Source organism: Ceratocystis lukuohia, assembly GCF_044167205.1.
Source record: "Ceratocystis lukuohia strain C4212 chromosome Unknown Supercontig5_pilon, whole genome shotgun sequence".
Classification (NCBI taxonomy): Eukaryota; Fungi; Ascomycota; class Sordariomycetes; order Microascales; family Ceratocystidaceae; genus Ceratocystis; species Ceratocystis lukuohia.
In genome coordinates, this window is record NW_027263524.1 from 2,867,198 (window position 1) to 2,895,006 (window position 27,809).

Sequence of the window (27,809 nt, forward strand, 5' to 3'; positions counted from 1 at the left end):
GGGGGAAACTTTTCTCCTTTCTTTCCGCCCCAAAATCATCACCGGAAAGAATCAATGCCGACGGTCGTAAAAATGCAATTACTGTTTTTTTTTTCCGTTTTTCGCTTTGGTTTTAATCGGTCATTGCCCTGACTTGAGCTCAACCAGCCTGCTGACTAACTAACGACGAACTTGTACCTCACAATCAGGCATTTGGTAATAAGGGCATAATCAAGAGGGGTATAGGTTGGTAATCAACGAGAGAAAAATAAATGGTCATGATCATGGCCTATCCACAATGAAAGAGATGAAAATGAAGAAAAAAAAATAGTAGAGATAGAGTTGGCGGGGCGGCCTGGCGTCTCCCGTCACATCCGCTGTATTACTTTTTTACGCCCAGCCCAATGTCGCCTGACCCCAAGCTAAGATAAGATAAGTTGCTGATTCTCTCCCCAATCGTTGTTGTCTCGCATCTCCAGGGCCCCTCCGCCCAATGTTCACTTGGGACCGAATTTGACGCACTTTCTGGGATTTCTGTTTCTGGACTTTGGTCTTTTTTCCCTTGTCTGTTTCTTTTATCCGCTTTTCGGACTTTACCACAGACAAAAAAAGCCTCCTCCTTGTCCAGTCCTCCCCTTTCCCTAAGGAGAAGTTTTACCTTCTAGTTTTAGTTTGACAGCATTTAGGCTTAGCAGCCACCAAGGTCGAAAACCCCAAAGGCCACCTCTTATCGACTCCCTGATTGTCTTGCACCCGAGATGGTGCTGTGCCTCTTTAGCGTCAGTGCCAGCGTCTGTACGGATATTTCGGATCCTTTAACCCCGACATCTCGTAGTCCACATACACCCGAATTTGGCTTTTCTGGACTTAACAGTTTAGCTCAAACCCAAGCTCTTTCGGGCTCTGTTTCTCCTGTAACACCTGGTGGTTCTCCGCCACACCCAGCGAAGGGGGGGAATAAACTGGAAATTTTGGCAGGAAAGCCTGAGGGTTTCCAGCGCCCGTCCCCTGACTGGCCATGACCAATCCTCTGGGCAGTGATTTGTAAAAAAACTAAATCTCCGCACCTCAGCCTTCCCACTTCTACCCAAATATAAATATATTCACAACGGGTCCGATCGGGCCGGTAAGTGCAGTAGGCTAAGACATGACCTTTCGGCCAGCAACCCTTTTTTTTCTTAAGCCCTTAGTTCGTCCGCCAGTTCAAGCTCAATGTATAATTGGTGAAAGTCCACAAAAATGGCTGCTGTCCTATTATATCGGGCGTACCTAAAACAATAAACAAGAGAAGGAGAAAAACCATGCCGCCCGCTCAAAAGGAAAAAAACTATCGCCGACTAGTTGGTCCGCTAGTTCGTCCGCTCATACTCAACCCTAACCACTAACACCGATCTTTGGCCCCCAAAACCTGCTTATGTTCTCTCTCCCATATTCAGACCTCCTGATTTTTTTGTCTTACATTCTTACATTTGCTCTTATGCATATGCGCTGACACGACCAAGCTAGGTTTGAAAATCGAGAGTAATCCGAGCATCTTGATTTTCTTTCTTATTTTATTCGTTCCTTTGTTGCAGAAAAGCCCAAGGTAGCTTTTCCCTTCGTTCTCTCGGCAAACCTAGCCTTTTAATTGGCTAAATCGAGGGCTTGTTGCGTAAGCGCCTACGCTGCCCGTCTTTGTATTTCCTTTTTTATTTTCTGCTGGCTTTGTTATCCATGGTTGCAACCCTTACCAGAAGCAAGCGCCAAGCGGCTTTGTCTCTTGTTGTTTTCCCTTCTTCCTCCTTGGCTTGCTTGGCTGAATGACACTTAGGGTTATTTAAACGCCGGCCTATTAGGCGATTGACACTGTTGTGCAGGCGGAAATCCACTTTTAACGTGTAGGATAAGCGTAAGCAAAGGAGAAAACAAAGGAGAAAACAACATTAAATTAAGCAAATAAATTCTTAGTATTCAGGAGATTTTGCGCTGAGAACAGCAAGAGCGTAAAGCCACCGAATGATTTACAATGCGCTGTCTCCATTCTGTCCATGATTTCTGCTTACATAATATACGGAGGACAATTATAGCCCGGCCGGTCGCATTGGGTGGTTTTCTTTCTAAGCAAGCTCCGAGCTTTTTTATATTCTATACTCTGTTCGTTATCTCCCATATTTCCGTGTCGTGTCTTGATGATTTACTGGCTTATCTAACGCCTCACTTCATCTCAGTGTTCTTGCCTCTCGGCTCACTCGAGGTGCTCCGTCGTTTTGCCTGATGCCTGATAATTTCTTGGATTTCCCTACACATGGGCGCTTATTCTCATGAGAAGTGTGTATAAGCCCCATAACACAGCTTGCATATTCGTCCAATTTGGTCTTTCTTTTATTAAATTATTTTAATTTTTTTTTTGCTTCTATGCTTCTATGCTCCTTCTCTTGTTGCTTGCTGCCCTTCTCTTTTTCCACTTCTTAACGCCAGAGAAGTAGGAATAATTGGATACCGGGAAACGATAGCGGGTGAAATAAATACGGTATGAATAATTAAGTTGCCAGTATTACATATACCACCAAGATCATTGACCTTTCCCTGGCTCTTGGTGCACAAAAGACGCAGGACCGGAGGAATCCAAGGACCCTGGGAGGCTGTCTCTCATGATTTTCCTCCTGCCCGACTCACTGGCTAGGTGTCTAAAAGTTATATAATTAGCATCCGTAGACGATGGACGAACACCTGCATCTCACCGCGTTCGGCAATAAATACACCGTAAAAGCAACCGGTGATTCGGCTACTTCATTTGGGTTCCTCTGTAAATGACTCCGCAGTAAATTCCATGCTCAAACCAACAATTCTCTAAATATAGAAATCAAGGACATAAATCGGCAGCCTTCTTGCCTAGGCAAATGTCCGTCATTTGCCGCCTGCTACACTGCAAAAAGATGCATGCGAACCCGCTGGCGGGGCAGATAGGATGTGTCAGTACGGGGATGGAGGTGTGTGATTGAGCATACATGCATGGCATGCACATAGTTGCGTAGTGGCGCTTTAGAGGAAAAAAAAAAAAAAAAAGTTGTTTTGACATGAGAAGATGGTATGCAAGCAGATCGTGTCTTTCCACCTGTTTGTTATTTTTGGACGGAAGGGGGAGGGGTTCAAGGAAGCTTCGTCGAGAACGGGATTCTTGTCCTTAGTTGCATTGTATCTTTTTTTTTTTTTTTTTTCGTAACTACACTCCCCATTAGCCAGGACACATACATACACATCGGCGCACATACACACACACCCTCTCGTTTATCCTTCTACTACTTTCTTTGCCTCTTTGTGGCTTTATCGCTTGTCGAGCTGAACACACTCGCGCTGCGCTTGTGCTGCCCATCACCCTCGCTAGTCGACCTTGACTCGCGTTCCTCATCTGTCTCTGACTCTTCAGCTGACGTCATATCCATGGCATCGTTTTCGTTCTTGCCACTGTGGCCCTGCTCAGCATCCGATGCTGTTCGAGGCGCATTGTCAGTACTCGGGGCCTCACCCTCGTCTCCACCCTCACCTCCACCACTTGTGGCGACAGCATCCGTAGCAGCAATGGCTTTCTCCAGCTCAGCCTTCTTAGCCATCTCCAGCTTAATCTCCGCTTCCAGCTTATCTGTGACCTTACGGCAATCAAGCAGACCATTCACGCTATGCAGCAGCTTTTCGAAGGCTATTGAGACGTTTGCCGTCGGCATAGTCAGCCGGGGCGGAATCTCGAGCTCCGTAAGAACGTTGGTGATACGGATCTGTTGCTGATTGGACTTGCTAGCGAACAGCTTGTTGGTGCGTTCCGTGCGGAATGATGCGCCTGAGTTGAGTCGGTCGTGATGCGAGACGCCATATATAGCCATCTCCTGCTCACTTAGCTTCTTGCGCTCAAGAAGCGGGTGTGCGCCCTTTTTGGCTGTTGCTGACATGGGTGTGGCGACTGTCATTGACTCTCGTCTGCTGTGGCCTGAGGTGTGGTGCGCCGAGGTTGGTGTGGCCACTACCGTGGCGGAAGAAGCCGCGGGTGCAGGGATAGTGACAATTGTGGAGGAATGTAAGGGCGAAGAGGCAGCTTCCTGGTTTATGGGTGTTTGTTCCTGTACTGGCGTAGAAGCAGTAGCAGCACTGGTAGATGCGGTCCCGGAAGCATTGGCCGCACTACCAGCTGCAACAGATGACCCTGAAATGGCGGACCCAGGAGCAGCTATCCCCTCCCCGGGACCAACAAGAGATTTGCGCTTTTTAGTCTTGTCGGTCGACATGAGAGTCTGAAGCAAGTTTTGCAGACCAGCACTGGTCTTGAGGCTAGTTATGTCGTGTTGATCTGCCTTGGGGTAGTCTAAGCGCTGATAGAGCTCCCTTCTCTCTTCGTTGAAGCGCTCATTGCGCCCCAAGACACGTTTGATCTCGACTAGCAACAGCTCCTCCTCGCGGGCCTCCTCTTTAGATCGTGATAATGAGTTGGCGACAAATTCTTTTCGTATTCGTTCTTGCGTAGGGTTGTAATTTAACATTATCTCGTAGAGAGTCTTTTCTGACTGGGTCATATATTGGACCGGCTTTTCAGAGGCCATTATCTTGGCAGCTACTTCGTAGTATCTCGTCTTCAAGTCCTCCATGGTACGGGCCATTGATGCTGGCACAATGGCCTTGGACTCTTCATCTGGGGAAACCTCGCCATCTGTGGCCCGTGGCGCATAATCGTAGCGGTCCCAGATCAAGGGCCAGCGCAGATCGAAGTCGGATATTAGCTGAAGGAGATAATCTGTTTCTTCCTTTGACCAGTTTTCGTGGTGAAGGTGTGTGTGGTACTGCTCGTCGGTATATTGTGGGATGTGCACTTTGGCATTGTATTTGGCAAAAATTGAGTCTTCGGCTTCGCAGGGTGGCAGTTCCTCACCGTGTGGTCCTAGTGTGAGGGCATCTTTTCGCTTCCAGTGCTTCAAGACTAGTGTTGGGTCGTCGCGGGCTGAGTTTGTGAATGGCCGCTTCTCCCACTTCGCAGCGGGCTTTCTGCTGGCGAAGCGCTTTCTTTTGAAGGCAAGTTGCTGCTGCACGATGGCGATGGGTGTGTCCCCGCCGAGGCTCTGAACTTCGCGGGCAAGGCCTTTGAGGTTGGAGCGCGGGCCATAGGGCCGCCCTTTTTTGCCAATACGAGCGGAGTTGGTGTGCGATTCGGCCGGGAGATTGAGGACGTCGCGGAGATCTGAAGAAGCCATGATGTGTGTGAAGGTGTGTGCGTGTAGTAAGTAGTTGGTGTTGTGTCGCGGCTATAGATAATGTAAATTTTCTTCAAGAGGGGAGGCCCAAGATAGCGGCCACGAGGCTGTGGCAATAGGAAAGTGGTGGCTGTATAAAATGTTGGCAGAAAAAAAGCGCATTGAAACGCAGGGTTGATAATAGATGACCGTCGCACTGAGAAGCGATGCAATGGATAAACTGTAGGGCCGGCAAGATGCTTGATGATAATGGTGATGGGAGGTTCAAAGCGCGCGATCAATATTTTTGTGGGTCCTTGAAAGGCTGAGGAAAAGGCTGAAGACAAGGCTGAAAAAAGGAAAGGGTTAGGGGTCTTAAGCTGTGAGCCTTGAGCGATTTCTAATTCTCAATTTATACAGTGAGTGAGCTATACTCTACTATGTTTTTGTATTTTTGTATTCAATTAGCAATTCAATTCATCATCACATAAAAAAAAAAGAGTAAGAGTAAACACAAGCCTCTGTCATTAAATTCCGTAGATATATATATATTTTTTTCACTCCTTACATATGTGTAGTCTTGCCGCAATGGGCATAACACCGAAGATCTGCCGCAGCCCTCCGCCCGCCGCTTTCCTAACCGATTTGCTTGTCAATATCCTTGTGGGATAGAATACCTAGCTCGCCTCTTATACGCCGCGCTCACTCTTCCCGTAGGCGTCCTTTTTTTTTTTCTCTCCAGCGTTTATTCAGTGCTTCATTTGCTGTCCGGAGCGACTTCACCTCTGCTCTCAACAAGGTGGCTGCATTGTTGTGTACTCTTCGAAGTTTGATCGACTGCATCGTGGATTGGTGCTGGTGATCTTCATTGGCGACAAATGGTTCTATTTTATACACGCTCCGACTATGATAGAGCTTCGATGGACTTGTGTGGTGTCAAAGAAATCCGAGTGCGGCCTGGGACAGGGGGAGGGTCTCTTCAGTATTGGTGTGGTGTAACTTGATGTCTAGCTTTGACAAGGCAGCACCAAGATCGAAAGGGATAACTACTGGTGCGAGATGCAGTATGTTTGTAAAAACTCCGTATCTGTAAGAGGGCTCGTTCTGTGAGTGATGTCATGCATGATACCACGATATATGCGTACCATAGGTGAACTAGATCATTTGTACATGCAAGTCTTCATTCATGGATCTATTATATTAGGTGCTTTCAAGTTTAACTTAACTACTAGATCACCCTATCTTACATGCCTTTTCTAGGTTACTATCCTAGTGTCAGGACTATATGCCGTGAGTTCCCTATTGTTAGAGTGCGGCCCTGGGGTTAAAGTCCCTGTTAGAGTGACCGTTCATCCAAATTAGGAGGTGGACTACTATAAGCGGGATCAGAGCCATGGTCGGCGATCTGAGGTGATCCATCATCGTCAATAGGCAGACCACTTTCAAGGCCACTCTCGTATTCGATGACGTGGTCGCTGTCGATGTCTTCTTGGTCATCATAAACCATTCCCCATTCCATGCCGAGCACGCGATTAAGGTAGTAGATCCAGGCTGGAACAGAAGATCTCCAACCGTGCACGTAAACAGTGACATCAGGAAGTGTAGGGAAGTCTTGAGGATCGTTAACGTTGTCAAGGAGGTCTTCTCTGTAAGGAGCTTGATAAAAAATCAAACTTTCTAAGTCATCAGGCAGTTTAACCTCAAGATCTGGAAGAGCGATGGCTTCAGCACTCGGGGCTGTGATATATCCAGGTTACTCAGGTAACTGGGAGGCAGAAAGAGGCCGAGGCTGCGGTGGAGCGGCAGCGTCAACTTTACGCCCGACAACAGGAACCCCTTGATGCTGCGTAGTAGTCACATCAACATCCCGGAGCATGAACATCTTACGGGCGGGGATATTTATAGGTACGCCATACCGATACACTACGGCATCAGGTAGCTTTAAGATGTCTTCTTTGGTTTTAGCTTGCTTAATGAGGTGTGTCGGATAGCTGGCATTGTACCAGGGAATTTTGCCAATGCGAGCAGGCAAAGGATCTTCAATGGTAGGAGAGTAACGAAAAAACTGAGGCAAGCCTGCAAACCGGTTGGCATAAAGGCCCCATGGGCTAACCACAACCCTAGACCCATTGCTGAAGAAAACCACTTTCGGAAGGCCACCAAAATCCTGTGGAGTCTTGACATTATCATCAAGATTCTCTGGATAATCCGCCTTGTAGAGAGGGATGTTGTTTAGGTTAACGGGCAAACCATCTTCCCCAAAGGTAAGAGTTGAACCAACAGCTGGGGAGACTGGATGGGAGGGCGAGTCTTCCTCTTTAACATGATGATAGTCGGCGAAGGTAGGCAGTTCCTTGAAGCGGCGGGAGTAGTAAATCCAAGGGTCTGCCTCGGCCTTGGCACCATAGATATAGAGTGTTACTCTTGGCAGGGCCTCTAGATCCTTGGGTGTCTTGACGTTTTTCAGAAGCTCCTTGGGGTAGGGGACTATAAAAATAGGAATATAAGGCAGAAGAGCGGGTATGCCAGCAGAAAGTGAATCGGTAGAAGCGGGGGCGGTAGAAGCCTCATCTATAGCATACGGGGCAAATGCAGGCACGTCTTTAAAACGAGAAGAGTAGTAGAACCGGGGGTTTGCGCTGACCTTAGAGCCGTGCAGATAGAAAACAACTGGCGGCAAAGCCTTGAAGTCTTCCGGAGTCTTGACATTGTCAAGCAGATGCTCTGCATAAGGGACTTTGTAGATGGGGATATCGGCCAGGTTGGAAGGCAGGGTAGGATCCTGCGCATCGGTACGTGTTAGAAGTGTTGTATCAGCGGATGCATCTGGGACAATGGGGATATGTCTCGCTATAACCAAGACAAAGTAAGAAACAAAAAGCAAAGAAGGTCTCATTTTGAATGAGGCTAAAGCAGAAACAGCAGAAGAATTGAATTTGAAGCCAGTATGAGTCGACCAAGACCAACGGTTACACAAAGCCACCGAATTGTCATGTCTTTTCAATCATTCATTTTTCTAGCACAGGCCAACGAAATTTGTCCAGGCGAAGCCTAAGTATCACTGGTAGGGACCTCTCGATCTCTTCCTGGTCTCTCTTCGCTTTTCCCCCCTTACGAAGCCACGTTTGCGGCAGCATGCTGGGGTTGGCCTCAGCTGGGTGTTTCTCTGCATCTGCACCGGCTAAAGTTTGAGTAGTCTTTCTACCACTGGATTGAGTCGTGGACTTCTCGGAATGTGTCTATTATCTCGTGTGTGTCAGCGTATAGTCTTCCTTCTTTTCTTGTCATCCAGAAGAAGCTCGAATGTCGGGACACTTACTGCGTGGTGCATGCACTCTGCTGATGTTGCGTCGTGTATAAGCGAAGTTGCTCCTGGGCATTTTGTAAGCGGGATGCTTAGCTTGTCTGTTGCCTGATTAGTCGTCTCAAGGTGTTTTGTTCGGGTAGCGCGCACCCCGCTAACATGCTTTTGGTATCCGCATCTTTGTCGCAGCTAGTTGGAGTTAAGTATCTCAAGCTATGTGCCACTAAGTTGGTGTCTGCTGGCTGCTGTGCTATGTGTTTGTCAAAAGGGGGTTCATCATGTAGGTGTAGTCCTAGTCATCGCATTGAAGTCTTGGACAGTGGTGTTTGTGCGTGCTTAGATCTTGCACAGCAACAAATGGACTTCCTGCAACTTTCATTCTTTGCCTCCTGTGCGGGAGTGTTGGCCTTGCCTTGATATGCTTTTAATCTATTGAGTGTGGCCCAGTCTACCGGTATTGCCTCCCGAATCTTGGCGAGCTGCTAGGGGGGTGGTTCTGTGAAGAGCATGGCACTAGTGAGATTGGTTAGCGCTGTGGGAGAGGGTTTCTTACGGGAGTTGTGGGGGTGACTTCTGCGTGTGTACTCGCTTTGAGGTTGCAATATATGAAAAGTAGTCACGAGGGAAAAATGAGACGCCGGTGGTTTCTACTTGGCGCCGTCCCTGCGGTCCGAGTACTTGCAACGGAGCCGAAGAAATACTGCCGACGGAAGCCGAATTTTTACAGTTCCTTCACTGTCTTTAGAGCTGTAGGCTAGTCTATGATGTTACACAGGCAAGCTTGATTTCGCCCATCAACTTGAGAATCATGCTGCTATTCTTTTAGTGCAGCCATATAGCAATCATTGGCAAACTTATAATTAATCTTTACTGTGGAAGTGCCAATGTGCAAGTGCCTGTATTAATAGGAAAGCCTCGATTCTTGCATGTATATAGCAGTACCAGTGTTTCAAATACCGACACTTGGATCTTATTTGGCCCCTCCAAGTTGGGCCACAGTTGTCTATGATATAGGTGCAGATAGTTGGAATAAAGAAGCAACCTATCAGTCGAGAAGAAAGGTGTAGCCATGGGGGTTTCTCTAAACTAGTGCTATCTATCAGCCGATACTTTGACATTGAGCAGGGGGGGGTATAGGCTGTCCGTATTAAACACGTTAAACACTCTGCTGTCCAAGGAAGAAATTAACTTTTTTCTAAAATGCTACCATGCGGCTACAATGTCTCGAGAGCCTAAGCTAGAATCCCTTGCAAGGCATGGGGGATCCTATCCAGCTTGGCTACAGACTTTTGCCGTCTACGAAGGCACACAACAGTGGTTTTGACATGCTCTGCAACGTGCTTTTGAGGCTATGCACATCAGACCTAGAAAACACCTGTTATGCCCTACTATCTATGGCCGAAATAGCGTTGGCCCTGAAAGGGACAGGGCCCGGGCTTCTGGCCTGGGCTATATCGCCACATATACCTCCATAAACGTGTGAAAAATGCAGGGCACTAAAAGGGAATGAAAGAAAAATCTATTGTTTGCAAGATTATTGCATCAATTACGAAGAATGATGTGAACAGTGCTCCAGCCAAAAGCACAGGAATTGCACCCAACCAACTAGTGCAGGCGCAAGTGTTTTTTTCTTTGGCGTTTTTCCGTACCTCCAACTCCATTTCTCTCATTTTCTAGCCGTAGGTTGAGCGCCAGACCCTGGTATCTGCCGTTTACTAGATATCGTCGGAGAGACCCATCTTGAAAGCCTAGAGCCAGTCCTCTTGTGAAGGCTTCTTCTCAACGTCTGTAGTAGGGACATTGACGGAGGATGAAGTAGTAGAGGTTTTAGTTACTGTGGCTAGCGTGGTAGGATGATGATTCTCTTGAAACTCAGCGTGCAAATGGTGCTTTCCAGCGACATGATTCGAGACCTTCTCCAATAGTTCGAGAATTGCGTCTTCGTCAGTACTGAGGCTCACGTCAAACACCAAATCATTCTTCTTGCCATCTACCAGGCCCCTTTTACGAACGTTCATCCCGTCCTCGTCCTGTGGCATTGAGGCATCAGTGGTGGGAGGAGCGCCAGCAGTATCAAAGAAGGAATCAGGCATGCGATTATGGCTACCGCCTAGATTGATGGCAACCGAGTCCCCCACTGTTTCTGGGGCGGCAGTGGGGACGGGGGGGGCTACATCCGGTTGCTTGGAGTCCAACTGAAGGCTCTCGATCGTGATGGTGAACTCAGGACCACTAGGGTTTGTCCCCTTTTCAAGGTCAGATTTCAGCCTGGCGTCACTCCCCTGGCTTGACCATGAGAGCCACGACGGCCACATTGCTGAGGCAGTCGAGGCACTAAGCAACAAAACGATAGAGGGCTTCATGGGAAGGAGTGACGGGGGTGAAAGAGGGAAGGTGAAAAGAGCAGCAAAGAACAACGCAGACACTGAAAACAAAGTGATGAGAGGAGAGATGAAGAAAATAAGAAGGGGAAACGGGTATTGGCAGTCTGAATCATTTTATATTACATCACTAAGAATACTGACTAGACTGATTACGCGCAGACCGACGATTGTGCTCCGGCGAGATCCACCTAATCGAGAAAAATACCGATAACCTAGCTAGCCTGCACAGGCACCCCCAGATCTAGCCAAATGTGTCCAGAAGTGCATTTCAGAATATGTCTACGCGTTCAATCATAGATGCGCTTTCATTTGATCGTACGCTTGCATGGGTCTGTGTCCTGCGCTTACATGTACCCACTTGCACACATGCATAGGCACTTTGCATCCATTCATGCTTATGGCGAAAGCTTCAATGTTGATACTTTTATATAAATCAAAACTCAAACCCAACACGCGCAATCCGAGCTGATGAGATTGACTTGTGTTAAAAAGCCCCTAGTCCTGCCCATGAGCGAGCGGAGATCTGACTAGTTACTAAGACCAACAAGCACAGACCAGGCTGGACATAGCACTACGACGGGCTGTCAGGATGAGGGGCTATGATGGGGGAAAGATCTTTTGCTATGGGGGAAAAAGGAAAAAAAACAAAGAAAGAGATAGTGGCTTAGAGGCAAGCTATAGTTATTGTTGACGAGTAGAATCTGAAGGGCTAGCCTCCACTTTGTTCGCAGTGTCGTTTTAGTCCAACTCCTCAGCAGCAGAGGTGAATGTCGACTGGCGGCCTTCCGTGTCTTCAGAGCTACTGGCATTGTCGTAATCCTACCCAAAGCTCAGGCTGTTGGCAGGGCCATTGCTGCCCAAGCTGAGCGTCGCATCATCCGTGCAAGCGGCCTGGGAAGGGCTGGGAGAGCCGACACCGCCTCTCTCGTCCGCCTTTTCAAAACCAGAGGGTAGCCCTTGCTTCGCCTCCGTACGCTACTTCTCATGTCAACCAATTCGGGATAGTTATCAAAACTAGCAATTTCGAAAATCGAGGCTAAGAGCTCTCTGAGCTAACGAGAATTGTTGTTTGGAGGCACGTATCGTGGTCTGTGTTGTTCCTCTTATGCCAGTTATTTGACTCTGGAGACATAAGCGCTATCGAGATTGCGAGAAAAGAATGCAGAGAGGCAGAGACGGAGGGAGACGTACACCATGAGAAATGCTAGAACCTTATTTAAGAGGGTAGGGGAATAAAATCACGGATTATAATTACATGGGATGACAAGTCTGGCAACGTGGAGGATAAGAACTTGGGGCTGAGTGAGTAAGTGCTACTTTTTAACACTGCTTCTCCAAACTCTATCTGGCTCAGCGCAAATGACAATGACATTCAATCACAACTTCAGCACACGTATGGGACATGGTGGCTGTCTAGCCCGAGACTGCACTTGAACACAGCAACAGTCAGCAGTTAAAGCATATGCGGTTGTTGCGATGAAAATAAAAAAGCTGATTGCATGAAATGGATTGGAGGTAACTAGTTAAAAGAAGGGCGTAAGAATCAGTCGGCAAATTAAAATGACAGTAATTAGTATAAAAAATGCTTCACAGCAAAGGCTACGAATAAACGACGTATGCGACAGCGCAGAAGCCCCCGTAGAAATAAGCAAACAGGCGTTTAGAGAGGACACGGAACAACAATGTCCCAGCGGAGTTACAGTGCTGTAGTTAAAAATAGCACTAAAAAAACCGACCGCTTTGTGTAGCACAAGCAAGCGTCACAACAGCATCCTTCCTTCATGTTCCGCCGATCCGCCGCTATTAAACAGTAGGGAGAGTTCCTATATCAGGGCATCCCTGGCCCTAGTCGTCCTGAACATAATTGCAAATCATGCTGGAGACTAGAAAGAAAGCAGCTTGAAGAGCAATAAATAGGCCGGGCCTCCCTCTTAGTATTCACTAGAAGTATCGGCAACAGCTTTGGACACAGGTCCTACGCGCTTTTCAGTCACCTAGCCTAGAGTATTCTAGGTAGTCTGAGACTTGAGATGGGCCAGGCTTTGTTTTTGCCATTCTTGCTAGCTTCAGCATCGCAGAGGCCATCCTCGTGGTTGCTGATATTCACAGAGGCGATGCTCCCTGAAGCTTAGCTTAAAAATTCAAGTATAACCTAGGACTAGATTCGGAACTGCCATCATCCCCGTTCATATCCCCGGTCTTAAGATTTAGATAATCGCTGAAGGCATTGATGAAGGAATTATCGTCATCACAAATGTCATCCGGAACATCCGAAACAGTCAAAGCGCCCAAAGCAAACGCTCAGGAATGCGCCAACGTCATCGCTATGGATGGGGATGTCGGTAGTCGGAGCATCAGAGGCGGCGGCAGCAGTGGTGAATTTGCTGGGGCTATTGCAGTGAGGAAATAAGTTGCTAGGAACAGGGGATTGGATAGTGGTAGGCTCTGGTATATGCTTCCGAGTAGACGCGTAACTAGACTCTTGGACTTGCTCTTTAGTAGGCGCGTGAATCAGTTCTTCGATAGGCTGCCGGGTAGATTTCTGAGTGTGATCCTTTCGAACAGGCCCTGAGGTAGACTTGTAGGCAAGCTCTGACATCCTAGGTCTTGCTAGACTCTGGAGCCCCGTGGATTTCCCCGATAGGCTCTAGGCACTAGCCAAACGTCTTTGACTTGGCAGGCTTCAAAGCCTGGCTCATGCTGCCGTTTCATTCAACGTCGGCATCATCCCAATCCTCCCTAAACTGCTATTCAAAAGGGAAACATGCCCCATCCCCGCGTCCCCACGAAAGAAGGTCAACTAAAGTAGAGTTATGAAGAGGTATAAGAGAACATTGTGAGCGGGCAAATGGGCTTCCCAAGATTCTTCAACTACAGATCAATGTTGTTGAGGGGGAGAGCTGGGTATCTACAGACTCAGTTATTCCTCTAGAAGATTGCTCAAAAACGTTGACACTTTCATGGAAATTAAAAAGTAAACTCAGCGCACACAGTCCGCGCTAATCAAATTAATAAATGTTACAAACTATCTTATGGATTATTCAAGTGCTGAAATCTATTTGACAACAAAAGCTACTAAGCACAGGGATAACTGGCCCAGCATCATGAAAAAACACACCAACGCACTATCAAAAGCAATGAAGAGTGAAAGACTTTTCGCTATGAGGAAGAAAAAGAAGAAAAAAAGGAAATATTGATAGCAATGTACAGCCTTTGTGCAAAGGTAGAATGTGAATAGACAGCCTCCACTTCAGCGGCAACGTCATTTTGGCCCATCTCAGCATTCGAGCCGAATGCTGTCTAGCATTGGTATTGGTTTTCAGTGTTCTTACAGCCACTAGCATCGTCAAAGTCCTCCCCAAAGGTTTGGCTGCTAGCAGAATCACCGTTGCCCATGCCGGGGTCAGTGGTCTGAGGGAGGATAGGAAAGCTAAATTCCTCCTCATCAGGGATCTCATCCTTTACCTCACTATTATCAGGCACTCCCTCAGGGTTATTAAGTTTCCGGGCCTTTTCGATTAAGGCTTGCATTCTGGCGCCGCTGTCTTTGAACCCCTGAATAATATTTTCAAGTCTGAGGTTAGTGGCGTCAAGCTTTGAATTTGTTTCTTTCGCGATCCGCTTGAGCTCACTGTCGGGGTCAACAACAGGGTTAGAGTTGGAGTCAGAGCCAGGGCCAGAGTCAGAGTCAGATTCGGAGTCAGAGTCAAGCAAGCCGTCTGCTTCTTCGTTGTCGGAGATATGAACGGACTCAGGATAGATACTTTGAGAGACCTCAGTCGGGGAAACAGTGATTCCTGCATCAATCGGCGGATCAGCCTCGAAAGTCAGGTCTTCGTTGTCGGGGATATGAACGGACTCAGGAGGGACACTTTCCGGGTAAACAGTGATTCCTGCATCAGTCACCGGATCAACCTCGAAAGTCAGGTCTTCATCGATCGGGATAGACCCAGCATCGGAACTCTTAGTGGGTATAATACTGGTGGATAAAGTAGTTGGCTCTCTGTAAATAGAGGAGGCAGGGTAAATCCCACTCAAGCCAAGCTCTGTGGAGGTAGGAGCTGGGATGTTGGTAGCAGCAATAGTGGTGGTAGTAGTGGTGACAGTAGTCGTAGTTTGTGGCTGATCAGGACTAGGGAAACCACCACAACACCAGTTTGGAAACCACGTGGCAGACACAGTGGACGCACCAGTGAGGATAATGAGAGAAGCTTTCATGGCTGCTGGTAATCGGAGAAAAAGGGCTGTGAAGTTAGAAAGAGACAAGAAGAAAAGCAACCTGTACGAGGGTAGGTCCCTGCAGATGATCTAGAGATGATGGGTGAGATGAAGGGAGCAAGACTTTTCAACACTAATGCCAGGCTATGCCCACCTTTTATGGTCTTGATGAAGATACGATTCTTGAGCCATCGCTACCAGTTTCCAGGTCAATTGTATGGTCTATACGCTAGGGCTACAAAGGCCAGAGCGTAAAGATTGGACAAAATCCACAGCTGAGGAACAAGAAAGTCATCCCAGTATAGTACCAACAGATCATGTGAAATTTCTCATAAAAGAGTGGAATAACTCTGAGCTCCGAACTCTATAAGCTAGTTAGTGAAACAGACAGAAAATTTCATAAGATGGCAGGTCCAAGCCCATCCAGCATAGTGGTCCTGGAGCACGGATTGGGGTCTGTGTTGCTCTGCCTGTGCCAGCTATTGCACTTCAGCCTCTTTCTCCTACATCGTGCCGGCTCAAGCACGGAGGAAAACCATCTATAAAACGAAGATTATACACCAATGTTGAGATTATGAAGAAGCAGAAAAACGGAGCGATAAGGGGAGACCTTACGAAGAGATGGCAGAACCTTAATTAAGAGGGCAGAGGAAGACAGAAGACTTCCATGGCATGACATGTCCGACAACGTGGAGAGGGAGGGGCAAAAGTGACTGCACACTGCTATGTAATATTGCTTTTATAGTGCTAATCAACCGCAATGTAAAACAGGCACAGGACCTGATAGTGGTCTAACCCGAGACAACCCTAGTTGAGCGCCCACAAAAACAATAACCAACCGTTAAAGCCCTCATGGTGTTGAGATTATCAAAATGAAAAAAAAATAATTTCATAGCTTGGACCAGAAAGAGCCAGAGGAAGAAAATTAAATTTCAACTGCCCAAAACGGCAACTACCAGTAAAGAAGATGTTTCGTAACAAAAACGACCAATAAAACGAACCAGAATATGCGGCAATTTGGAAAACCCCTGCAGAGGTAAGCAAAAAGGCTTCTAGAAAAGACACAGAACAAAAATTCCCCGGCAGAACTACAGTGCTGTGGCTAAAAGTAGCACTAAAATTATCTGCTTAGTGTAGCACAAATAAGCGTTACATTAAGACCCATCTCGATAGTGTCCTCTCTTCATGTCTCACCGATCCGCCGCCATTGAACAGTGACATCTAGCCAAAGGTGATAGGGAGAGTCCCTATATCAAGGCATCCCCGGCCCTGATTGTACTGGACATAATTGTAAATTATGCTGGGGACTAGGAAAAGAGCAGCTTGAAGAGCAATAAATAGGCCAGGCCTCCCTCTAAGTGGAGGAGAGGATAACAATCCTTCATCCCTGAACCTTATCTTAAAAGTTCAAGTATAACCTGGGACTGTACTCGGAACTACTGTCATCCCCATCCATACCCCCAGTCTTGAGATTCATACAATCGTTGCAGGCATTGATGAAGGAATTATCGTCATCACCAATGTCACCCCATCCACGCCTCGCCCAAGAAAGAAGGTCGACTAAAGTAGAGTTATAAATAGATGTAGAAGAACTCTGTGAGCAGGGAAATGGGCATCCCAAGATTCTTCAACTACAGATCAATGGTCCTAGGTGGCAGGGGAGCTGGCTGTCTACAGACTCAGATACTCCTCTAGAAAATTCCTCAAAAACATCGACACTTTCATACAAATTAAAAATCAAACTCGGCACAACCAACCTGCGCTAATCAAGTTAATGAGTGTTAAATCTATCTTGCAACTTAGTCCATGGGCGAGAGGACGACTTTATCCTAAATTATTGCTTTCTTTCTCTACAACTACATTCAAAACAAATCAAGTCGTCTTCAATTGAACCAAGGATATTGCTACATTTTCAAGCTATAAAACAAGGCCTTAAAATAAGCACTGGAGCAGCAGAAAATCTACGTCATGTTTCAAGGGCCATTCTCGTTTATAGAATGAACGGCCGACGTGCTTGATAAGATGCCCGCGTAAATTCACTGAAAATTGACGGAGCTAGAAGAGAAGACTCTTCTTGAGCACATCATTAACTTGGAATTCCGAGGATCTCTACCCTGGGTTATTGATCTGGAAGATATGGCGAATATACTTCTGGCCGAACGCGCTTCAGGACGCGCCGGAAAGCTTTGGCCTTCGAACTTCGTGAAACGACAACTAGAGCTCCAGACGCGTTTTAATCGTATACGACTACTAAAGAGACCTTTGTGAAGAAACCGACAAAATAAACGCGTGGTTCGCGCTTGTCCACAGCATGAGGACGACTAGATACAGTATCTAGGATGTGGATTTGTACAACTTTGATGACACTGGCTTTGCAATGGTCATGATTACTTCATCCATGGTTGTTATACACCCTGAAAGAGGTGGCAGGAAAAAGACAGTCTAGCATGGCAATCGAGAATGGGCAACAGTGATTCAAGGAGTGGATGCTAAGAGTTGGTGCATTCCACTGTTTATTGTTCAAGGGGACCTACTATCCTGCCAACCGGTGCACTGAGTGCAACATTCCGCACGTCTGGGTGATAAAACCGAGTGAGAATGGATGGAGCGACGACAAGGCAGGCCTGGTCTGGATCTGGCATTTCGATACATGTACTACCCTTCGTGCAACCAGCGTATATCGCATGTTAGTGATTGGCGGCCGTGAAAGCCATCGGTCAGCCCAGTTTAATGCATTCTGCAAGGAGAAGAATATAATCATTATCTCTATACCACTGCACTCATCACACCTGCTTCGGCCTTTGGATTTTGTTAGTCCATCAAGCAAGCGTATGGGCGAGAGATTGAGCTGCTTATGAGGTCACACATTAACCATGTCACCAAGCTGGAGTTTTCATCGCCTTCAAGTCTGCCTTCCACACTGTTCTTATAGAAGAAAATATTAAGGCCGGATTTAGAGGAGCAGGATTGGTTCCTTTTCATCCCGAGACTGTCTTGTTGAAGCTAAATTTAAAGTTAAAGTTGCAGACTCCAACACCAACTAGCCCTCCTCAACCCAACGACGACCCCTTCTAAGGTCTGAGAACAAGATGCTTCGGGAGCCCAATCATGCTTTAAGCGAATGACGAAGGCCCATAAAAACATTTCTCCGGAAAGGAGGAAGCCTTAACATAAAGGATGGACGTAATTTACTAGGCCCAAGAGTTGTGGATGAGCAGATAGAGCAAGAGAGGCGCGAGAATGGCAGCGGCGAGCACGGGTCCGTAGTGGCTGTTCGGCACTGTAGTATTTATGGCAAGACCGGACACGACGCGCGGAACTGTGAGAATGATTCAATAGTAGTGGCAGGATTTAGTTCCGAGTAGTTTGAATTTATTCCTTTCGTTGTGGTGGTGTATTAGATACAGCCTTTCTGGTTGCAGGTGTGCGGGAGGTGGTCCGCTCGCCTATGGACTACGTTAGATTATTTAAGTGCCGAAATCTATAACTGGGCACAGAATTATGAAAGAATACCCCGAGGAACTACCAAAAAAGGGGGCTATGAATAATGAAAGACATTTCGCTATGAGGAAGAAAATAGAAGAAGAAAAAGGAAATATTGATAGCATTGTACAGCCATTGTTTAACGTAGGCAACCCCCACTTTAGCAGCAACTTCGTTTTAGCCTATCTTAGCACTCAAGCCGAATGCTGGCTAGCGTTTATCTTGGTCCTCAGTGTACTTGGAGCCACTAGCATCGTCAGAATCTTTTCCAAAGATTTGGCTGCTAGCAGAATCACCGTTGCCCATGCGAGGCGTAGTAGCATCGGGGTCAGTGGCCTGGGGGAGGGTAGGAAAGTCAAATCCCTTCTCATTGGAGATCTCGTCCCCTACCTCACTATTTTTGGGCACATCTTCGGCGGCTTGAAGTTTCTGGGGCCTTTCGGCTAAGCCCTTCAACCTGGCGAGAGTTGCCTTAAGTTCCTGAATTACAATGCCGTATTTGATTCTAGCTTCTTCAGTTATTGAATCTGTTTCTCCCGCTATCTGCTTGGAATCGCTGTCGGAGTCAACATCAGAGTCAGAGCGGAGCAAGTCGGCTAGTCCTTTGTAGGAGCCAACATCAGAGTCAGAGCGGAGCAAGTCGGCTAGTCCTTTGTAGGAGTCAACATCAGAGTCAGAGTCAGAGTCGGAGCGGAGCAAGTCGGCTAGTCCTTTGTAGGAGCCAACATCAGAGTCAGAGCGGAGCAAGTCGGTTAGTCCTTTGTAGGAGTCAACATCAGAGTCAGAGTCAGAGTCAGAGCGGAGCAAGTCGCCTAGTTCCTCGTCGTCAGAGAAATGAAATGACTCGGCATAGGCATTTTCAGGGGCCTCAGTCGGATAAACAGTGATTTCTACGTCAGTTGTTGGGTCAATCACAAGAGCCAGGCCTTCATCGATCGGGATAGACCCAGCATCAGCACTTTTAGTGGCTACAATACTGGTGGACAGAGTAGTTGGCTCTCTGTCAATAGAAGAGGCTGGGTAAATTCCGTCCAAGCCAAGCTCCGTAGAGGTAGGAGCTGGGATGTTGGTAACAGCAGTAGCGGTGGTAGTAGTGGTGGCAGTAGTCGTAGTTTGTGGCTCATCAGGACTAGGGAAACCAGCACAACAGAAGGGTGGAAACCACGTGGCAGACACAGTGGACGCACCAGTGAGGATAATGAGAGAAGCTTTCATGGCTACTGGTAATCGGAGAAAAAGGGCTGTGAAGATAGAAAGAGACAAGAAGAAAAGCAACCTGTGTGAGCGTAGATCCCTGCAAATGACCCAGAGATGATAGGTGAAGGGAACAGGATTTTGCAACACTAATGCCAGGCTATGGCCAGCTTTTATGGTCTTGATGAAGATACGATTCTTGAGCCATCACTACCAGTTTATGTGTCAATCACATGGCCTATACGTTAGGCTAGGGCTACGAAGGCCAGGGCGTTAATATAGGATAAAATCCACAGCTGCGGATCAAGAAGGCCATCCCAGCATAATACTAACAGATCATGTAGAATTTCCTATATAAGATGAATAGAATCACTCCAAGGTCCGGATTTTGTAAGCTAGTCGGTCAAACAGACAGCAAATTTCGCAAGACGGCAGGTCCATGCCCATCTAGCATTGTCGTCCTGGAGCACGGATTGGGGTCTGTGTTGTTCTGCCTATGCCAGTTATTACAATTCAGCCTCTTTCTCCTACATCACGCCGGCTCAAGCACCGAGGAAAGTCACGTACAAGACGAATATTAGAATATTATACGCCAATGCTGAGAATACAAAGAAGCAGAAAAATAGAGTGACAATGGAAGACTTTATGGAGAGATGGCAGAGCCTTATTTAAGAGGGCAGAGGAAGACAGAAGACTTCCATGGCATGGCATGTCCGACAATGTGGAGAGGGAGGGGCAAAACTGACAAGCGTTAAGGGTCAAGTGACTACACAGTGCGATGTAATATTCCTCTTATAAACTTTATTTGACTCAACATAAATGACAGCGTCAATTATCTGCAATGTAAGCGTAGGCATAGGACATATGATAGCTACCTAACCCTAGACAACCCTAATTCGGCGCCCACAAAAACAATAATCAACGCTAAAGCCCTCATGGTGATGGTGATAGTACAAACTGGTAGGACGTACTGAATGTCCTTAGAATGAGGAGAAGAAGGGATTTGTGATTTGTGGTTGTTGATCATCTATCTAATTCTTGATCGAAGAGTAGATCTCAACCGATTTGTATTTTCCTCACTAATGTGTGTAGACTGAACAAACCGCCTTGGCAAAGGCCCTTTACATATCTGATAGTTACCAACTCTAACGGCTGGCTGAACTTGGTCAGGGACAGCAATCCTGGTAACCCCGACTCAGATTACTACTAGGCTGGCATTATCAAAATGAAAAATAACTTCATAGCTTAGACTGGAAATAGCTAAAGAAAGAAAATTAAGATTCAACTAATGTGCATGATAAGCGAAAGCACCAAAAATATCACCCATAGCATAAAAACACGACACAGCATTTATTCAATTGAAACTAATCGTAATTTGTTTCCCCTAATATTCAACAGCACTTTTACATGCTCTTGAGTTATGACCAACCAGTCTTACCACAAGCTCCATACTGCCTTACCCTCGCTAGCCCCGACTTTCCCTGATCACCACCCCCTGAATAATTTTGCCATCACCTGTGCAGCAACGTCTTTCTGATCAGTCTCACTCCTTCCCTTATGCATACTCGTCTCCCCTCTATTCCGTAGCTGGGTCTTTTTTGCTCTATGACGCTTCTTATAAGAGTCTCATTTGCCGACGAAGGATCTGGACCTCGGACTTTAACAAGGCGTTCTGCCGCATTATTGCCTTCGTTCCTTTTCAAAGCGTCTCAAGTGTTTGAATAGTTGATGTTGGGGAGCTGCTCTGATGCCTTCTAACTCGCATTTCATGATCTTCAGATTGAGAATTGGCTTCTAGCACTGTCTTTGGTGTCTTGGAAACCCAAGGGTTGGGGAGGCTGACCTTCTCCTCGGTACCAGCTAGAGAGGTGATCTTGACCCTCAACCACGATGAATGGTGCAACCGCCTAGCCTTCAGTATTAACCGCCTAAATAACTGTGACCTGTTCCCGGTTTCCAAGCTGCACTGATTTAGCCTTTCCACGCCTTTACGCACCTGTGACGACAATTCCACTTGCAATGCCGCCCTTCATAAAGCCAGTCTCGTCAAAGTTGTAGATACCAGCGGCTGATACTATATTTTGCGATTGTGTTCTCCACAAGCGTGGTAAACCAACTGCGAGCAATGGCTGGATTCTCACATTTAGCTCTCACATAGTCATAATTACGATTAAAGTGTGTCTTGAAGTCTGATTGCTGCTTGACGAAGTTAGAAGCGCCCAGCACTTATCGGCCGGTGACGCATCGCGGTCAGCGAGCAGTCAACTGGCCATTTCTTCAGCACCACATAGTTGCGGGGGAAGCCCTGGCGAATTCAGGCTGAGAATGAACTTGACAATGACCTGCTCCTCTAGATCGGATAGTTTCCGTAGGTGGGTTGGGGATGGTATTGCGCCGACATTGAATCCTATTCTCTCAGCGACGGAGGGCATGGTGATCCACCTAATGTAGCCTTGTGGCAGGCCAGAGACTTAGGCTAGGGTTATTTTGAAGGTTCTGAAGAGTGAGAGCAATATTAGCCTCATTTTTTGGTGCACAAATAGTTGGTTAGATGCGAAGAGGATAGATTGGGAAATTTTTGGTGTAATCGCTTATTATGCACGCTACCCCAAAACGGCAGTAACCAGAACCAGTAAAGAAAATGTTTTGCAACAAAAACAGCCAATAAAACGAGCCAAAATATGCCAATTTGGAAAACCCCTGCAGATATAAGCAAACAGGCGTCTAGAAAAGACACAGAACAAAAATCCCCCAGCAGAGGTTAAAAATAGCGCTAAAAAGGGACCGCCCGTCCTGTGTAGCACAAGCTAAGATTCTCATCAAAACCGATCGCAACGGCATCCTCCCTCGAAATTTCACCCATCCACCCCTATTAAACAATCAGATCTAGCTGAAAGTGCAGCACCGAAGAGGAGCTAAGGCTGAGCTAGGGAGCAGACGTTGTAGCATCCAAGGGGGTAATGGTCGCCTGATCAGGATATTTCCAGTTCCAGTTGTCCTAGGCGTAATCGTAAATCAATCATGTTGACAATTAGGAACAGAGAAACTTGGAGGGTAATAGACCCAAGAGTTTCCCTGTAATATTCACGGGAACTATCGACAGCAGCCTCCGACGCAGTTCCTACTCTGTCTTCAGTCACGCGGTCTCGGGTGGCCTAGACAGTCTTATATAGAAGAGGAGCAAGTCATTCAATATTGCCGTTGTTGCTAACTTTATCAGAATGGCCATCCATACGGCTTCTGATATCAAGGGGAATGGGACATGGCTTGACGATCCATCACCGTTGAAGTAGCTATTCAGTTTAGAAAAAGTCAAGAATAGCCTTGGACTTGGAAATATCACCATTTTTGCCAACATCCCCCAGGCTTAAGATTGAGATGATCTTTAGGCATATCGGTGGGGTCATTTCCATTGCCATTGCCATCAACGCAATCCGAAATATATCTAAAGTCTACAAAGCGTCCAAGAATGCGCCCTCGCCATCACTGTGGGTAGAGATGTCAGTAGCAGAAGCACCGGCGGCAGCGGTAGTAAATCCATCCATGAAAACAATGGCAGGCTCTAGTGCAGCCTTTTGGGTGGACTCAGGAATGGCCTGCTGAGCGGAGTGCTAAGTAGGTCCTTGGATAGGCCCATGAGTAGGCTCCCAACTAGGCAGGCTCCCAAGTAGTCTCACATGTCAGTAAGGTTAAGGGCTCCTGGCAGAAGACTATGGAAGCAGCTATTTATCTTCGTGAATTCCCTTATGGCACAGACCTGAAATGGGAATCGTTTTGTTTCGGCATATGCATGTTAGCTAACCATTGATGAAGCTTTCTTGGCTTCTGTTCTCCAGCATAATTGAACGAGTTTCACGTAGGTCTTCTCATGTCATATTTATAATCCCCAGTTCCGTTTGCTCGGCAAAGTGATTTAGATGTTGTTTTTTTGCCGATACGGCCAGTTCGTCCATAGCTTTGGTTGATAAATGACCTGGGCCCTGATGTTATTACTTCCAACCCTTTTGCACATAGATTCTTCGGACGAAAGGGTTGGATTCCATCTTTTGACGTGGTACATTTACCTCTGCCGGAAAACCCCCCAAATTTTTATCTCGATTAACCCGATTGCATGCATGCCCACTCGGATGCTAGCTTAGAGTACTAGAACAGTGTACACTCTTGGGTGGTTGTAATTTTTAGGCATCTTGCCTGCAGTCTTTGTGGTGCCACTGCCGATAATCTGGCGTGCAGAGGTTTAATGAGAAGAAGACGCTTGGCCTACACTGAGAGCATTGTCGAGAACGAATTCTCATTTAACAAGTTCTTCGAGCATTCATCCCCTAGATTCTCAATCATTTAAGCAGGGCTTTGCCATCCTCTTTCCATTCCATATCTTGCAGAATGCCCCTCATCTCGGCATGCTGTCAAATGAAAGAAGAGATGAATCCCGGACGAAGCATAATTCGCAATCTTTTGGCCGTCGTGTCGCCTTCAACATATCCTGCTATCCTTCAGATCGGTACGGACGAGACGAAAAGCACCTGCTTCATCCTTGGCCTCATACTGGTCTGTTCTCTCCAAATCCATGGCGCTCTGAAATTCCCCTCCCTCCAGCCCCTTGAGCATGTGTAGAGCACTGATGCTAGGAATACCTCTAGCCATATTTCTCAGTCACTTGTCTCAGCTCCAATTAGTAAGCTTGGGACATTTCAACATCATGGGCTCTTTACATCGTAGTGCCATGAGCTGAAGAAGACTCAAAATAGTAGGTGCATTGACAAGTTTTTTTGGGATGTTCTCGCAGAATCGATGATTGCGAGGTTATTCTACGTTTCCTAGTTAGAAACAAGAGACTGTACAATGTTCATGATGGATGTTAGGGATGTCGTCGAGAAAAAAATTAGAGGCGAGAGAAAGATAGCCGGAGTTCCAGTGTCAGGTTTTTGATGGTTTTCTTATCTTGAAAAACACTCTTAAGAAACCAGTGTGGTAACATTTTTACTGCTGTTCCAGGTTAAGATGATCCATTTTCCCTAGGGTGAACATGACACGTATATATCGTGGATATCATTACTTTATCCGATGTTCTTCCGGATAGGAGGCAGATAACCCATCAAACTCAGAGCTTGTAGGTCACGTGGTCGCGCTTGTATTTTCGAACGTGGCAGCTTTAGCCCTGGAACTTCTTTGGCGCTCGAGTTCCGTCAAAGGCTAGCAAAGACCCGCTTTGTGGTTGTAGTTTACTGTGTTACTAGGCACTTTGCCATAGCTTTTGTATCTAGTTCCATCTCCTTGTTCGCAGTGCGACACACAGCAACACCGACGACAACGGCTCCCTTTATAATAGCACCCAATTCGATATTCCGAGAGTATAATTGGTCTATTCCTATTATCACTCCCCTCCATTCACCCTGCCCGGAGCTCTCAACAACAACGATAGTGCTTCTCCTGAACGACCATACCTAGACGCTTTCTATACAACGACAGCATCGCACATATAGGCACACATCATGAAGGCTTGGCTTCCTCTCCTGGCTCTGAGCTCTGTGGCTCAAGCTCTATACTTTTTCATTGATGGCACCGGCCCTCGCTGCTTCATCGAAGAGCTTCCCAAGGATACGCTGGTGGTTGGTCATTATAGTGCGGAAGAATGGGACGACAATAAGCGGTCATGGGAGAGTCACAATGGGATTTCAATTTACATTTCTGTGGATGTGAGTTTGAGTTAGGGGTAGCTGAAAGCCTTTGATGTCCATCATAGGGACTTTCCTCCCCATCTCCTGCCTTCCCCCCCCCCCCCCCCCTGCTCTCACCTCTGTTCAGAAGTCAACATGTATTAACTAAAGACTCTCTCTAGGAAACCTTCGATAATGACCACCGTGTTGTTTCCCAGCGCGGCGCCAACTCCGGAAAGTTCACCTTCACGGCCGGCGACGCAGGTGACCACAGGCTATGCTTCACCCCCTCATCAACATCAGGCCGGTCTGGCTGGATCAATGCCAGAGATGTTAATGGCGGCATCCGCCTGCACCTAGACGTGACGTCGGGCGAGACTAGCGATCTCGAGAGCAAGGACAAGAGCAAGATGGATGACCTGACTTCGCGTGTTCGTGATCTCAACAACCGCTTGCGCGAGGTGCGCAGAGAACAAGTGTTCCAGCGCGAGCGCGAGAGCGAATTCAGAGACCAGTCCGAGGCTACGAATGGCAGGGTTGTGCGGTGGATCCTAATCCAGCTAGTTGTCCTGGCTGCTACTTGCGCGTGGCAGCTGTCGCATTTACGGTCATTCTTCATCAAGCAGAAGCTTACCTAGAAGGATCCGTGTTTCTTTTACTGTTACCATGCCGCAGAATAGAAGGGAATGTGGAAATGAGAAAAAGAAGGATCTCTTCTTTGCCTCCGCCTACCCCTTGGGGAGGAAATGGGAAATGTATTGAAATAGCGGGGAAGAGGTGGAAAGGCTGGCTGACTGGCTAGCTCCTTGGTCTTTTGTATACTCTGGGCAGGGCCAAGTACTTATTTTACCGGCGAGGAGGTCAATTAACTGACTAATTCAAGTTTTTTAAACGAGCATCACTGTGTCGCGGGTTTGTTTACCTTCGAACAAGAACATAGCGTGTAGCGAATTACGGGTGACCGGCCAAAAAAGCAGAGGCACTAGCTCAGATATGGAATACCGATGGGGAGGTATCCCGCACTTATCTATATTAACATGTGAAGACTTGGATAGAGCTAGGACGTTGGAGAAAATGTGTTCTGAGACAAGATTTAGGACTGTAGATACCAGGGCAACTGCAGGAGGACTATAAACTTCAGGCTAAAGACGATGGTCTAGATCCAGGAGGACGGGACTTTGGGACTTGGAGTCCCGATTTTGCTTGTCCAGGTATTCGGCCAACAAGCGGTTTAGCGGAACAAGCCTTTAGCTAGAAAAGCACCAAGTGAGCCTACAAGGAAGATAACGATGACGAAACTTACGGCCGAGATGGGGGACAGGTAGATTAGTTGACATGCTGATCCTATCGCCACTTGGACAAGATTGGGAAAGTGGAAATGAGAAGTGGGTTTGGAGAAGGGAGAAGGAAAAGATTGATGGGGAATGAGAAACACAACAAGTCACAGATAATCACGAGCTCGTCTAGATTGATACCCAAAATTGCAATAGCTGTTTCCATGTAATACGTTACTTTGGATAGCGGCGTCAGAAGTAGAAGAAATATAGTCGTGATATTATAGAACATGCCCAAAGGTGCCGTGTATTTAAGACCAAGTCCGTCATAAGAAAGATACCCCAAAACACCACCAAGTAACGCCAAAAAGAAAAAGAAAAACGTAAATAGAAAGAAAAAAGAACTCCCCCTCCCCTCCAAATAGAGGGAGGTATCAAGCAGCGAATATGCAAATAATATGGTGGGAGTATCAGAATAATAATAATAGTAGTAGTAAGTGACAAGGCCGCTATCGAAAGAAAGAGTTGTTTGTAAAGGATGCTGAAAACGAAGAGAAGTTTTTTTTAGCCTGTCTGCGTTGCGAATAGACAAAAAAGAACAGGGCTCGAAGATCAAGTCTTTTAAAAGGAAAACTCGTCTATATCTCGAGTCAAGATGGCCATTTGCGCTCTCTTGGCGGCTTCTGCGATCAAGGTGAAGTCCCGCAAGAACGGCTCCGTTGACGCCGTTTGGCCGGCGAGGGGGGCATTTGCGCCCGAAGCGGAGTGTGCAACAGCAGCAGCATTAGATGCTGGGACAGAGGCCACAGCGGCGGCGATAGAGGCGCCAGAGCCAGCATTGGGCGACGACATGTTGATTCCCGAGGAAAAGCCGAAGTCAACCGATGATGGAGGAGTAGAGGCAGCACCGGAGGAGAGCTGAGTGGAGGAGAAGTTCATGGCGAGTAGACAGATGAAAGCCAGGAGACGCAAGAAAGAAGCAGAGGCAAGAAGACGGCGTAGAGGCTGTGTGATGCTGTGTGGTGTGAAGAGTGGAGCCGGAGGTAGTAAGGAGCAACACGGAGAGACGGAAGCAAACAACGACACAGACTGAGAAGAACTTTGTTGGGATGGCGGAGAAAACG

General features: G+C 47.0%; 7 protein-coding genes across 7 annotated transcripts; 1 reads left to right on the plus strand and 6 right to left on the minus strand.

The window, feature by feature from the left end:
• Positions 1-3,257: 3,257 nt before the first annotated feature.
• HOO65_050605 (SWR1-complex protein 4) lies at positions 3,258-5,192 on the minus strand (the record flags this gene model as incomplete). Its single annotated transcript, XM_071000960.1, has 1 exon — positions 3,258-5,192. One exon carries the CDS (start codon positions 5,190-5,192, stop codon positions 3,258-3,260), a length of 1,935 nt encoding a protein of 644 aa, XP_070858664.1.
• Positions 5,193-6,507: 1,315 nt separating this feature from the next.
• On the minus strand, positions 6,508-8,067 carry HOO65_050606 (uncharacterized protein; the record flags this gene model as incomplete). Its single annotated transcript, XM_071003341.1, has 2 exons — positions 6,508-6,908; positions 7,059-8,067. 2 exons carry the CDS (start codon positions 8,065-8,067, stop codon positions 6,508-6,510), a joined length of 1,410 nt encoding a protein of 469 aa, XP_070858665.1.
• Positions 8,068-10,223: 2,156 nt separating this feature from the next.
• HOO65_050607 (uncharacterized protein) lies at positions 10,224-10,790 on the minus strand (the record flags this gene model as incomplete). Its single annotated transcript, XM_071000961.1, has 1 exon — positions 10,224-10,790. One exon carries the CDS (start codon positions 10,788-10,790, stop codon positions 10,224-10,226), a length of 567 nt encoding a protein of 188 aa, XP_070858666.1.
• Positions 10,791-14,159: 3,369 nt separating this feature from the next.
• On the minus strand, positions 14,160-15,077 carry HOO65_050608 (LisH domain-containing protein; the record flags this gene model as incomplete). The annotated part of the gene is made up of 1 exon (XM_071000962.1): positions 14,160-15,077. One exon carries the CDS (start codon positions 15,075-15,077, stop codon positions 14,160-14,162), a length of 918 nt encoding a protein of 305 aa, XP_070858667.1.
• Positions 15,078-18,770: 3,693 nt separating this feature from the next.
• Positions 18,771-19,775, minus strand: HOO65_050609 (LisH domain-containing protein; the record flags this gene model as incomplete). The annotated part of the gene is made up of 1 exon (XM_071000963.1): positions 18,771-19,775. The coding sequence occupies one exon, from the start codon at positions 19,773-19,775 to the stop codon at positions 18,771-18,773; it is 1,005 nt and encodes a 334-aa protein (XP_070858668.1).
• Positions 19,776-25,246: 5,471 nt separating this feature from the next.
• HOO65_050610 (putative membrane protein C16E9.09c) lies at positions 25,247-26,049 on the plus strand (the record flags this gene model as incomplete). The annotated part of the gene is made up of 2 exons (XM_071003506.1): positions 25,247-25,450; positions 25,594-26,049. 2 exons carry the CDS (start codon positions 25,247-25,249, stop codon positions 26,047-26,049), a joined length of 660 nt encoding a protein of 219 aa, XP_070858669.1.
• Positions 26,050-27,306: 1,257 nt separating this feature from the next.
• Positions 27,307-27,624, minus strand: HOO65_050611 (uncharacterized protein; the record flags this gene model as incomplete). Its single annotated transcript, XM_071000964.1, has 1 exon — positions 27,307-27,624. One exon carries the CDS (start codon positions 27,622-27,624, stop codon positions 27,307-27,309), a length of 318 nt encoding a protein of 105 aa, XP_070858670.1.
• Between the last annotated feature and the right edge of the window lie 185 nt (positions 27,625-27,809).